The sequence below is a fragment of the Tauraco erythrolophus genome, chromosome 1 (genome assembly GCF_009769465.1).
Source record: "Tauraco erythrolophus isolate bTauEry1 chromosome 1, bTauEry1.pri, whole genome shotgun sequence".
NCBI classification, from domain to species: Eukaryota; Metazoa; Chordata; class Aves; order Musophagiformes; family Musophagidae; genus Tauraco; species Tauraco erythrolophus.
Genome location: NC_141465.1, coordinates 37,031,867 through 37,044,311, shown reverse-complemented (window position 1 = coordinate 37,044,311; position 12,445 = coordinate 37,031,867). Strand labels below are relative to the sequence as shown.

The 12,445-nt window shown below is 40.7% G+C and overlaps 1 protein-coding gene across 1 annotated transcript in view; it reads right to left on the bottom strand.

Moving 5' to 3' along the window:
* Positions 1-3,891: 3,891 nt before the first annotated feature.
* The window catches only part of PDXK (pyridoxal kinase), a 49,559-nt gene continuing 41,005 nt past the window's right edge, over positions 3,892-12,445 (bottom strand). The window contains exons 7-11 of the mRNA XM_086618441.1: positions 11,826-11,871; positions 9,068-9,179; positions 7,527-7,663; positions 6,896-6,962; positions 3,892-5,436 (exon numbers count right to left, since the gene is read on the bottom strand). Coding sequence (XP_086474567.1) covers positions 5,324-5,436; positions 6,896-6,962; positions 7,527-7,663; positions 9,068-9,179; positions 11,826-11,871 — 475 coding nt within the window. The 3' untranslated portion in view covers positions 3,892-5,323. The remainder of the gene's footprint in view (positions 5,437-6,895; positions 6,963-7,526; positions 7,664-9,067; positions 9,180-11,825; positions 11,872-12,445) is intronic.

Genomic DNA, 12,445 nt, shown 5'->3' with positions numbered 1-12,445 from the left:
AGATGATTACAGCGCACAAATGTGCGCTCTTCCATTAACCACCCTTTCTCTATACTAGGATATAACTAAGGAAACCTTTAATTACATCCAATTTATTCGGCAAGACTATCAAACCGTTCCCGTTCTGTTTAATTCTGAAATGATTCGCATATTCAAAAATAGGATCTAACAATTTGTGTGTGCACAGTATATTAAACGTAGATGCTTTTATTACAATCTTCCTTGCCACATATTTTAAAATAAAACCAATCAATACAATCACTATAACAGTCTCAGACAACAAATTAACACCATCCAATCAAGACACAGTTAAGACAGTTAAAAAGGCAGTATGAGTAGCTGGAAACCTTGGTCCCCCGATTCTTTTGTCTAACACATTGACCACAGATTTCTCCCACTTGTGATAAAAATCAGCAAACAAACATTAACGTTAACAATTCATACTGCAGATTTCTTAAATGTTTATATCGAGTGTGAGTAGCATTGATTTTAGCACAATGTCTTTATGCACGTCTCCCAGAGAGGAACATGGGAATTTTAAGCATGTAGAGACTAATCCAGGCCCAGAATAGAGTAGATCATTTGCAAAAAACTTTTGGTCTCTGCTGCATGATGGCTTCGCAAAATGAGTACACTTGCAGTAATCAAAATGGCTGACGACATACACTGCAAAGTTCATTCCAGAAAAAGGGATCCAACACAAATTACTTCCAGTAAGTGAAAAGAAAGAATGGTGGGGAAGACGACTGGACACAAACACAAAGCATTCCCCGCTCCCAGGCGTACCTTCAGCATTAGAAACGTCCTTCGCTGCTAACTTCACACGTATGCACAGGAGTACGTGTGGCAGTGAAGTAAGCAGTCTCTAACTGGTGAATGCTGGACTGGTGGGTTACAGACACCCTTCATGCTGTTAGGATGGTCATAGAAGATTATCCATTAGTTACTGACTCCCCTCTCTGGGCTAAAGTGCTTGTTCTTCTGTAAAATTGGGACCTAAACTAGTTTAGACTAACCATTTTTCTTTACCTAAGGATTTGCATGTGAATCAGACAACCCTGCCAAGTCTCCTCCAAGCCCTTAAATAAATAGTGGGCAGATGCCTAATACTGAGACACCTTCCAGCTGCACCAGAAAGACAGTAGGAACTCAGAAATAGATACAGGTATTACACGCAGGAAGAGAGGAGGGAATAAAAGACTGGACAGGACTGTGCTGAGTCTTTGAATTTTGTTCTGCAGACATTATGAAAAAGCACTGTGTAACTGAACAAATAAAAATGCACCCAAGTATTAAGTATGTGTACCTTGACATTTAAAAATATCTCTCATCCTGTTGTGACTACAGAACATTAGCTACAGAATATATGTACAGCTAACTTCTGATGTTTCTTCCTCACAAGAAATGTTAAGCCCAATTCTTCACTGAAGACATAAAACTAACCTAATTTATATCACACCAGTGGGAGTTTAAAACAGGTATCACATGAGAAACTCCCAGGGACTTAAGCAGAAGCTAGCAGCCCATTGCTACAGAATCCAGCTACTGCAAAATATGAACTTTTGCAAATTGAGCACATTAGTATCGGGTTGGGTTATTTTTATTATTTAATTTTTTTAGCATGGGTATGTACAGATTCTGGGGAAGGTGTGAATTACTGGACTGATTCTTTCTTTGAAGCAGTGGGAAAGCATCGCACCTTACAGGTATAAACTGCTCCAGCAAACATTTCACTTTCTCTTTTATGGAAAGATCAAGGTTCATTATGCTTTACAGATGAAACCTTGTTTGTAAGGTAGCTTTACATTTCCTAAATTCCAAGCTGCTTTATTTCAGAGCTAATCAGCCCTGCCTTTCTCTCAATTCCCTTGTGAAAGTCTATTTTTTTAGTGCCAAAAACAATTGTGCTGTCTCACACTTATTAAAAGGGCTTTTTCCACGTGTACATGCTTACAAGTAGTTTGACAACAAATTCTGACAGTGCATACTTAATGTTGCTTTAAAAAAAAAATTACAAGGCTAATTTGGAGCTTCTCTCTTCTGTTGATCCCGTGATGTGAAGAACTGAAAAACCTCAATTTTGCACTGCACGGATGCAGGACAGACACCAACCATATGGCTCTCGATTTGGCCCCATGCAGCTCCCAAGTCAGGTCGTGTTACTGACTGGCAATGAAGCTAATGCTGGTGCAAGGAGTGCTGGACAATCCACAGCCCTGACTATAGGAGACAGTGCACCAGTAGCCACTTCCGGACCCAGCTAAGGTCTGTGCTGGAGCCACGGAACCATAAAAATCAAATGTCATTTACCGCATGTGAACTGCTCCTGGGATTCATCTAATTCTTGGCAATCTGAGGGACACAGAAGAGGTCTCAAAGCTTGGCCATCTGAAAATTTTTGTATGTGACCCACAGGAGCTGCAAAACTGGATACAGCTGGGTGAGGGTTCAAGCATAATGTGGCAAATTCAACCATGATATGTACAGGCAGGGAAGTTCAGTGTGTTTATCCCGTCTTCCCAGGAGGATGGTAGGGATTATATGCTTCTATGTGAAACAGTCTAATTTTAAAAGATAAATAAACTCATAGTTATGTTTGGAATACGGCATGCAACACTTCTTTAATGCCAGAAACAGTTAAAATCCTTTTGTGTTCAACTGTTGAAATGCATCACCAGCTACAGTATTTAAGTATCTTTACTGAAAGCAACTATCTCAAAAAAGGCAATCGTACTCCTGGCACAACTGTCCAAGCAAAAAGCAGTTTATCTTAAAAAAGGGGCAAATTATTTATACCGAGCTATTTCCTAGCCTATCTGGAAGTTTCTGTCTCAGGAAGAAAAAAAATATTTGCATCAATTTAAAAACACAGTGCTGCAAAGAAAGGCAATTTGTTGTACTTCACAGAATCACAGAATGGTTGTGGTTGGAAGGGATCTCTGGAGACTGTCTAGTCCAAGCCCACTGTGCATGCAGGGTCACGCACAGCAGGTTGCTCAGGGCCATGTTCAGTCAGGTTTTGAGTATCTCCAAAGATGGAGACTCCACAACCTCTCTGGGCAACCTGTGTCAGTGTTTGATCACCCTCACAGTGAATTATATTTTTTTAATGTTTAAATGGCGCTTCCGGTATTTCAATTTGTGCTCATTGCCTGTTATCCCTTTGTTGGGCACCACTGAGAAGAGCCTGGCTCCCCCTTCTTCACTGCTTCTCATAAGATATTTATACACACTGTTAAGATAGTTCATGTCTTTTTACATGTTGGCTATCAGCCATGAGCTCATCTCTGTTACTGACTGCTAATTTTTGCAACTGTTCACATCAACAGAATTATTATTGCTAGAAAGTTATTTCATGGCAGTGGTTAGTAGAAACTGTGGCAGTAGAGTCCCATTTTGTAGGTTATTTCTGTCGTGTCTCTCCCCTAAAATTCTCAAGTCCTATGAATCTTTTTTTTTTTCATTTTTGAAGCCAAATAAAATTGTTAGCTGTTGAGAGTGAAAGCCTGAAGTTTGCCTCTTATATTTACTGCAAAATGTGTTCCTCTCAAATTTCATTTGCTTCAGAGACACTGAAAATGAGGGATTTCAGAAATGTATTAATTATGAAATCTTACTTTATGAAAAAAATCTATTCAGCTAAAAATTCACTTTAAGGATAAAGTATTTTTCTACGAAGTGAAACCAATTAGCTTTTACAATGGAAGAAAATCCATAAAAATGGTGGGAAAAGCGAAGACTTCAGCGGCCAAAGCAATCTCCAACCCGGCTCTTCTGGGGACTCCCAGGCTATGCAAGCGACACTATCAGCTAGGCAGGTGTGATGATGAAGATGCAGGAAAGGTATCTAGGAGATACCCAAGAGTGATTACCTGAGTATGCTCAGGAAATTCAAGAAAAAACTCAGCCCTTTCCTCTAATGCAAATTTGCTTCATGTCACTGCAAGCAGAAAAGCGATTTTAATTTTCCTATGCCATCTGAGACAAATAAAGTTCATCAACTGAATTTGGATTTAACAACACACTAGATCTCATCTTGGGAGAAGCAAGAACTTCGGTCCTATACAGAAATCATATGGAACTACGAGTGGCCAGTAGCTGTCAGCATATCTGCCCTACTGGTACAATATGTGTCTGTGACGTATATGCTGCTGAAACTATTCAGAATCCCATTCTGAAGCTTTACGAAGCAGAATTTTGAAATAAAGATGCATTAGTAATAATGCATTTCTGTCATCTCTAATCAGCATACGCTGCAGAGACTCACATTACGAAGAAATTAATTTTGTATGTTTCACTGCATTTGGTAAGCATATGTAACTTACTAAACCAAAAATACTTCCTTTACCGCATTGCTTCATTGATAAGCCTGCCAAGAGCGCTCACTACTGTTAAGTGGAAGTACCCTCTGTAGTTTCTAAATACATCCACCTATGAAGAACAAACTAGGGTAGCCAGGTTTCAGGGTAAGAGCTGCTTTCTCTTCTGTTCTTACAGAATGTTTGTCCTTAGTTAAAAACTAAACAAAGAATCAAACCTGGCCTTGGAGCTAGAACTACAGACTTCGACTCAGTGTTGAATAAAGATTTTTTTCTTTATTCAGAAAGACTTCTACTACTGAATAAAGATACTATATTATTAATGAAGATGTTTCTGGAGCAGCTTTTGGAAGAAAATCATGTGGGCACCCACAGACATTAGAAGTAAGCAGCCAGTACCTGCAAAAACTGAAACTGTGCAGCTATTCATAGACAAGAGACAGAAGCAGTTATCAGTAACATGAATGACACCTCAAGGTCACTTCAGAGTACTTAAATGCCAAACATCTTCAAAGCATTCCTACACACAACCAGAACTTTGTGTGTAGTTTTAACCCTGCTTAGTTTCATAGCAGCTGAGATATTGAATACCAGAGTAGGTAATCAGATATCTCCAGGAAAAGGGAGCATGGAGCCAGCTCCATTGGCACTAGATGCCATCTTGAAATACATTTTCCAGTCAGTCAAGCTTTCCATTAGCAAATTCACATTTAAAGTCTTAAAGCAAGGCAGGAACATTGTACTCTCTTGCCCTGGGTAATTGCACAGACTGGGTGAATTTGACAGCCATTTTGATACCTGGTAATAGGCTTCAATGCACACTAACTGTTTCGTTTTTAAAACTGAGCAAGGCCAGCACACATGTTTGAGAGTGGATATCTGCCTATGCTGGGCGCTATTTCATGAAAGTCAGGTTTCTGTCACAGATCTAAGGCAAATATTACAATTTACAGGAAGGAAATGAGGACAGCAATACATTGTGCGTTATTGGAGACGTACAGCCTTTATAACACAGTGGCTTTCACTATGATCTCTGGGTTTTCTATGTCCTTTTTGCTTTGGACCATTCTCAGTTCCAGCTGGGCTGAGTTTGGTTTGTTTCCTTCTCCAGCTTGCACTAAAAAGATGACATCAGAATGTTGTTAAAACAGCAGCATAAAAAGAAACAAGTTATATTGTTCTGTTACCCCACTATTTTTAACACCCTCCTCCCCTCCCCAATCTCCCTTACTAACCCCTGCTAAAGGCTATCAAGGTGGAAGATCCAGGTCAGCACTGTGATTTCTTATCACCCCTGTTCTGCACCTCTCTCCAGGAAAGAAATACAGCTCTGCTGCTATTAGAAAGTGTCCTGGTTTCAGCTGGGACAGAGTTAGTTCTTTTAGCAGCTAGAAGAGCTCTGTTTTGGTTTTAGTCTGGGATTCACTATGAGAAGAATGTTGATAGCACACTGATGTTTATAGTGGGCACTGAGACATCAAGGACTTTTCAGCTTCTCATGTTGTTGCCAGTGTGCAGGAGCACAACAGGCTGGGAGGTAGCATGGCCGGGACAAAGGGGCCACAACCCCCCTTATGATTTGAACTTAGACTTAGGATTGAGGGATAAATTGGTCAATGAAGTATTCTATATCGTGCAACGTCATGCCCAGTATAGAGATGAGGGCTGACCGGAAAGAAGGGCTTTTGCTCTTCCGGGGGCTCACACTCTCGGAGTGTTCTCTCTCTCTTTCTCTCTCATTCTCTTTTTGGGCCTCTCGCTCATCCAGGATTGCGGTGTCAGGACAGGACAGGCCTTAGTCACCAGGTGGTGAGCAATTACACTGTGCATCTCTTGTTTGAATATATTATTATCATTATACATATATATATGAATATATATGTGTGTATATATTATTAGTAGCAGTATTGTTCTTATCTCAACCCACAGGTCTCTTTCCCTTTTCCCCTTTAATTCTCTCACCCATCCCCTGGGGGCGGGGGAGAGTGGGCAAAGGGCTGTGTGGCATTCAGTTGCCAGCTGGCCTAAATTTCGACAGAAAGTGACAGAGACATGCTCCCAGAACCCACAGATCCCATCTAGATCTCCATAGGAATTGAAAGACATGCGAACTCCCAGGGGAGAGAAGCTAAAAAAAAAAAAAAAAAATTGCTCCTCACACAGCCAACACAGCAAACAGTTTGTGACTAGTTGACATACCCCTTTCAATACTAAACATGCACTCAAAGGGAAAGTGAGCGAGCTACACTTCAAACAGAAGCTCTCTTGCACTTCAAACTCAGCATTTTCCCCAAGTTCTTCCACCGATGTTTTGCAAAGCAGTCAAGCACAGTCAGCGTGACTGTACTCCCACTACAAGCTGAACAGTGACATCTTCAGTCGGGTGCTGTCAAAAATAGTCTTGGAGGACACAGTAAGGAACACGGACTGACAAGGCTACCAAGCTCTCATCTTGTAAATTCTCTGGCTGCTTCTGCACTGAGGGCTGCCTTTAGTCGGGAAACCCAGAAAGCTCTTTGAATGTTTCTTCTGGTGCAAACCCAGACAGAACAAGGGAAAAAGTTTGAACGAATTACCTTTTGCACTCTTAATGGTCCTTTGCAGAACGTGTTGCATGGCTGACACAGTCTTTTCACATGCCACCTGCATTAACATAGTATATTCAGGTTTTAGCAAAATTTCAGCTGCCTAGCTTAATATTATTGTTTCAAAACCATTGCTATTAAGAGGCAAACATGACTGACAAGATGCAAACAGGATGACAACTATGTAATGAGTTTTGTGGAAAAAAAAATTAGACGACCTTAATTCTCCTGAAATAGGTATTATAAACCATACTCCCGTAACAAGGACTCTATGTGCTTAAGGAAAAGAAACAGAAAAGTAGATCTGATAAATGATTTTCACTGCTTATTATGAAATGAAGGTAAAAAATATAATTACAAACATGTATGCAGGCGCTCTCTCTCTAGGGAGAACATTATCTTATTTGGCAAAATTACAAAGTCCATATAACTGAAATGTGACCATCTGAAGTTGTACAAGCTAAAATGTTTTGGCAAAAGGGCAATTCGATTTTTTTCCTCTGAGGTAAGGAAAAAAAAGCCAAACCGGAAAAGACTCTTTAAATAATGTGATAGATTAAAAGTAGTTAAAAATAAAAGAAATACAATCTAAACTTGCAAAGACTAATAACTTCTCCCACACCTTCAAATTGTTTGGATGCTTGTGTGTCCATGCCAAAAGCATAGCAGCAAACAAGTCTCCTGTTCCAACAAAGACAGCATCCACTTTGGGAGACTCCACTCGAATTCTTTGTGTCATCTTCGTACCGTCTGCTTTAGCTACAATACAGATAGGCAGTTAAGTAACAGACCCAGCAATTAATACTCTAGCACTCATTATAATTTAAAAGTGATCACCAGATTTCAATTACTTTGTTGTTTGGAATGTAAAGATGCTGAGGAGTATTGTCAACTTTGTAGCAGCTCTTTTAAAAGGTGCAACCTTTCAAAACTTTGCCAAGTTGGGATAGCATTTACAACTTACATACTGTACATACTTCACTTAAGAGGGAGCACGTAGCAAGCAGTTACATTTTCATGAAGGATTGAGAGCCACTATTTTCATTTAGACAAGCAGCAGCAGCTTGCTCAGGAAACCGCATATTTATGGAGACTGCTGAATCCTAGATGAGACATCTCAATCCATAACCTAGAGTATCTCTGGGTTGTATGGAGGCACAAGAGCAGCTGTAAACATCAGCAGAGAATATCTGATTCCTGTGCCAGATTGTAACCACAATTGGAATAACCAGACTTATTCCAGACCTGGCATGTGCTCAGTGCTAAGAGCCACTGACTGATTCTTAGTGGAATCTGTTTTAAATATTAAGACTTTTTCGGTCTCTCAGCAGTTAAGAATGTGATGCCCAGATCTAGATCCATTAGATGAACAAGAAAATGAGATCATATACCATTCCCACATAACTATGCCCTTCTCAGGTAAAAACATCCTGTGACAGTCCAAACACACAGTGAATCTTGGTGATGGTATGGAAGGGCATATAAAGAAGCAGCAGCAGAACATTTTACAACCTATCAGGAGAGGAAAAATCTGCTAATAGGACAGTGTAACTTCTCATAAAAGCATTCACAATATTCATAGTTCCTGTTTTATACCACTACTACTCGCCACGATTACTACTAGGGGCTTTAACAGCCCTGATCAACCTCAACTAGGACATCCTCTACACATGCACCCTCTGCCTGCTTGCCCAAGAGCTGCATAGAAGCTCAGGCCCAGGCATAAGCATCCTTGCCTGAGCTATGTTGTAGTTGTACCTGTGTACAGCCCTGCTGTCCTGACTTCCTGATAGGATTTTCCAGATTAATCTCGGACCTGGCTTGTCTCACCTTTCTCTGATGGTCACTGGACTGTCAATGGGACCTGTCTGCCATCACTACCCCTGTGCTGCTCACCTTATTCAGATACTGTGGGCCTGTGCCCTGTTGGTGATGGCAGTGCTCTGCTCCTGCTATGATCACGCTCAGCTCTCAGCTTGTCTTCTCTCATGGAGCAGCCCCATTCTTACTGCTCTCTGATATCACTGTAGCAGGAGTAGTTCACTTAGGGATCTAAGCTCCTTCCATGCACTACAGATGGGTCTAATGAAACTACTTAAAAAAGTAACTGAAAGCACAGAACAGTGTAAAAGAAAGCATAGTTTAATGAAGTTCGTGACTTACTTTTTCTGTGGCTTCCCAGAGCAATTAGGTAGTCATTTCCTAGAGGCGCCTGTAGATCTGAGCTTGTGATCACCACAGTTTCTGGTCCCATGGCATGAAGTATATCCATTACCTTTTCATGTGCAAAAAGGCAGGAATCAGTGACTGCAATGGGTGTTGATTAAACCTTGCATAATTCATCATATTGAGGATTTTTGACAAGCACCTTATTTTTGGCATCTTTGTAAAACGAAAAACAGTTTCTACTCAAATAATTCACTTGAATTAGGGGAATTAATTTGAAATAGGGGAATCAAAAGATCCATATTTAAATGTACACACTTGTTAAAATATACAAGCATCTCTGTTTGTATTATCTTTGGATGCTCCTCTGAAGAGAATACTCTCTGTTTCAGCTGTGATCAGAATTTTTATCTGCATCCTGTTTTCAGAACATATTATCTAAAGAATAACGAAACAAATACACAGACATACGCAGCTGAGCTGGCATCTTCAAACACTTGCTAGAAAGCCAATAACTCCAGGTCATGAAGTCTCATTTAGCTACTACTTTAAGAGTTAGCAAAAATGAAGAGTTAAAGAGCTAAATCAGGGAGGCACAAGTGTGTCCGTCTAAATCTTTCTCATTCTGTTTCAAACCCCAAATTACACCTGTAAATGATGTACCTTCACAGGTCTATTTCCATTCTGTGCGTTCCTTTCTTAAACTCATTAATACTCTACTTCTGACATCACAATTGGTTGCTACAGAAGTGATTTTGATTTCACAGAAGAAAGAATGACTTAAATAATGAGTTTAGCATAAAACGCAGACAAAATATTAATTCTCACAGAACAATTTAACTAAAAATCCTCTCAGACTAGCTATGACTCATGCAGTTGAACGATAAGGAATTATTTCTGCTATTTTTTAATTCTTCTGCTTTTCTTTCTTGTCTAAGCCTCCAAGTTTCTTCAACTGTCAGACCTCTTTGCACAGAAATCAGTTGGGTTTTAAAGCAGCAGGGAATCCACTAGCACACACTGACATAATCAACCTGTGAAGTAACATTAAACTCAATTTCATTTCTCAGTCACAATTCACCAAGAACCTAATCACCAATATTTCTTGTCGTAGGACTTAGCCCCTCTACATTAATATTATGTCATACTTAATTTTATGTTAGAGGACAATCCTGTCATCACTAGTCTTGCTAAAGAAACAAATGAAAGCATGTCACTATGGAAATCGATGCCAGAATTCCTACCACCTCCAAAGGTGACAAATCTCAGCACAGATTATTAGTCAGAAGGACAGATCTATATATGACATGCAGCTGTGGAGACAGATAGATTAAAAATACAGTATCCTGCAAGCAACTATTTTAAACATTGCCATTTCAACTCTTTAGATTTTTTTAAAAATCATTACAAATATAAGCTATCATAGGAATCAGACTGACTGTCAGAAAACTAACATGCAACTCGTGTTTGCAGCTTGAATATGCAAACGTAAAACTAATGGTTGCTCAGTTAACAGTGCTCTTCTCAAGACTGTGGTTCCACTGGTGAGGATGAGAATAGAAGAATTGAGTTGTAGTTAGCAGCTAGTGGCATGAAGCACAGTTCATTACCCTTGCCCAGCACAGTGGGGAAATGTAAAACTGGGGGGGAAGGGGTGGAATTAAAAGAGCTGAGATCTTTGGAGCTGCTTCCTGCCGTGAAGAGACGGTCATCAACCCATGTTGCGTGACATTGCTGGAGGAAAAAAAACAACAAACATTTGGGCTGACAGACCCCAGCTACTCTCCAGGGTGCCACTGCAGCTGCTGTTTGTTTAAAGATTCTGTGTTCCTTTGAAGTTCAAAACCAAACTGGAAGAAATAACCTAAGTCCCCTATGAAAGCACTTGACTAGTCAACAAAACAAAGAGCTCAGCCCTTCTCAAGACATCAATAAAACCATATTCCTATTTTGTCCTTCATCATCAAGCCCCACAGCTTTTCATTTTTTTTCAGTTTGCATACAAGGGTAAATCCTTACACCTCAATACAGTATATTCGTGGACCATCTATCATCTCTGCATGGTGATGACAGCAGCTATCAATTCTGTAGATTTGTCTGTCTTGCACCAGGAAGTACCCAAAAGCCATCACTCCCAGCCTGGTTTCTCATCTACACAATCTATCCTTTTGCAACCCAGGTGTTATCCCTTTGAGTCAATTTAAGGAAGAGAAACAGAGCAGCAGCAAACAATCAGTAAGAGATTCGCAGTGTGTTCAATCAATCCTTGTAAGAGCTCGCTAGCGAGCTCTCTTCCTTGCAAACGGTCTGTGTGGGAGGACGAGAAAGGGCTGTCCCTACACTCAGCACTGCTGTCGCACGACCCGCCAGCAGACAGCAGAGGGAGCGACTCACGCAGGTTTCTATCGCCCGGAGCCACTCGGGGTTTTCCACGCATTTCCACAGCGCTGGCAGCGTGTAGTTACGTGCCACGTGTGCTGCTGCCACCGTTCTTACGCTTTAGGAAAACAAGCCCGCAGAGACCTGCGCGTTACCACTGAAATGCCTTTATCTGTAGTTCTTTCACGAAGTTTCTTCGAAGTCTGACGCTAGAACTGAAAGTGTTTTGCGCCTGGAGCGCACAAGCTTTAACGGTAAACAGAGAGAAAGGACAGAGGCCAAAGTGACTTCAAGGTTACAGACGAATGGCAAACCGTAGCGCTGCAGGTAGGAATACAGAAACAGATCTTGCACATCCTACTCCTCGCCTACTTACCTCTAAAGCTTCTTTCTCTGTGTGAATCTTCCTGCCCGTGAGTATCCTAAGAATGAAACAGAAATCTCAAAAGAGCACAAGTTCTCCAGGCAATGACTGCTTTGTTAACGCTTTGAAAGGAGGAAAACTTGGACTGTATCATACAGGCCTAAATGGTTTGTAGCTACATGGGCTGCTATGCCAGACTGCTGTCTTTAAAAGTTATGCACGCAGATACACAGTGCTTCTGAAGTGGACTCACATCAGTCCTAACCTGCCTCCTGTAGAGATCCCTGTATCACAAAATTCCCTCACAAATATTTTCTCTCCATCTCCCATGTGGCTGCTCTCTCTGCTTAGGGGCACAGCCTGTGAAGCATCACGGCAGATTATCTCCTGACCAAAGAGTCATAGCTATGCAGACAGGACAGGCAGGAGGCATACAAATTCTTAATTCCAATGAGATGTTGCCATGGTGGTATTTCTGAGTCTAATTTTGGGGGTTTGAGTCAATCTATCTCAGTTTTGATATTCTGACATATAATAAAAATTTTCCTAGGAATGGGTGAGGATGGGCAAGGGAAGAGAGGTATTTTTTTCAGACTGTCCTAGATATAGGTCTCTGGAGACAACAAGAAGTA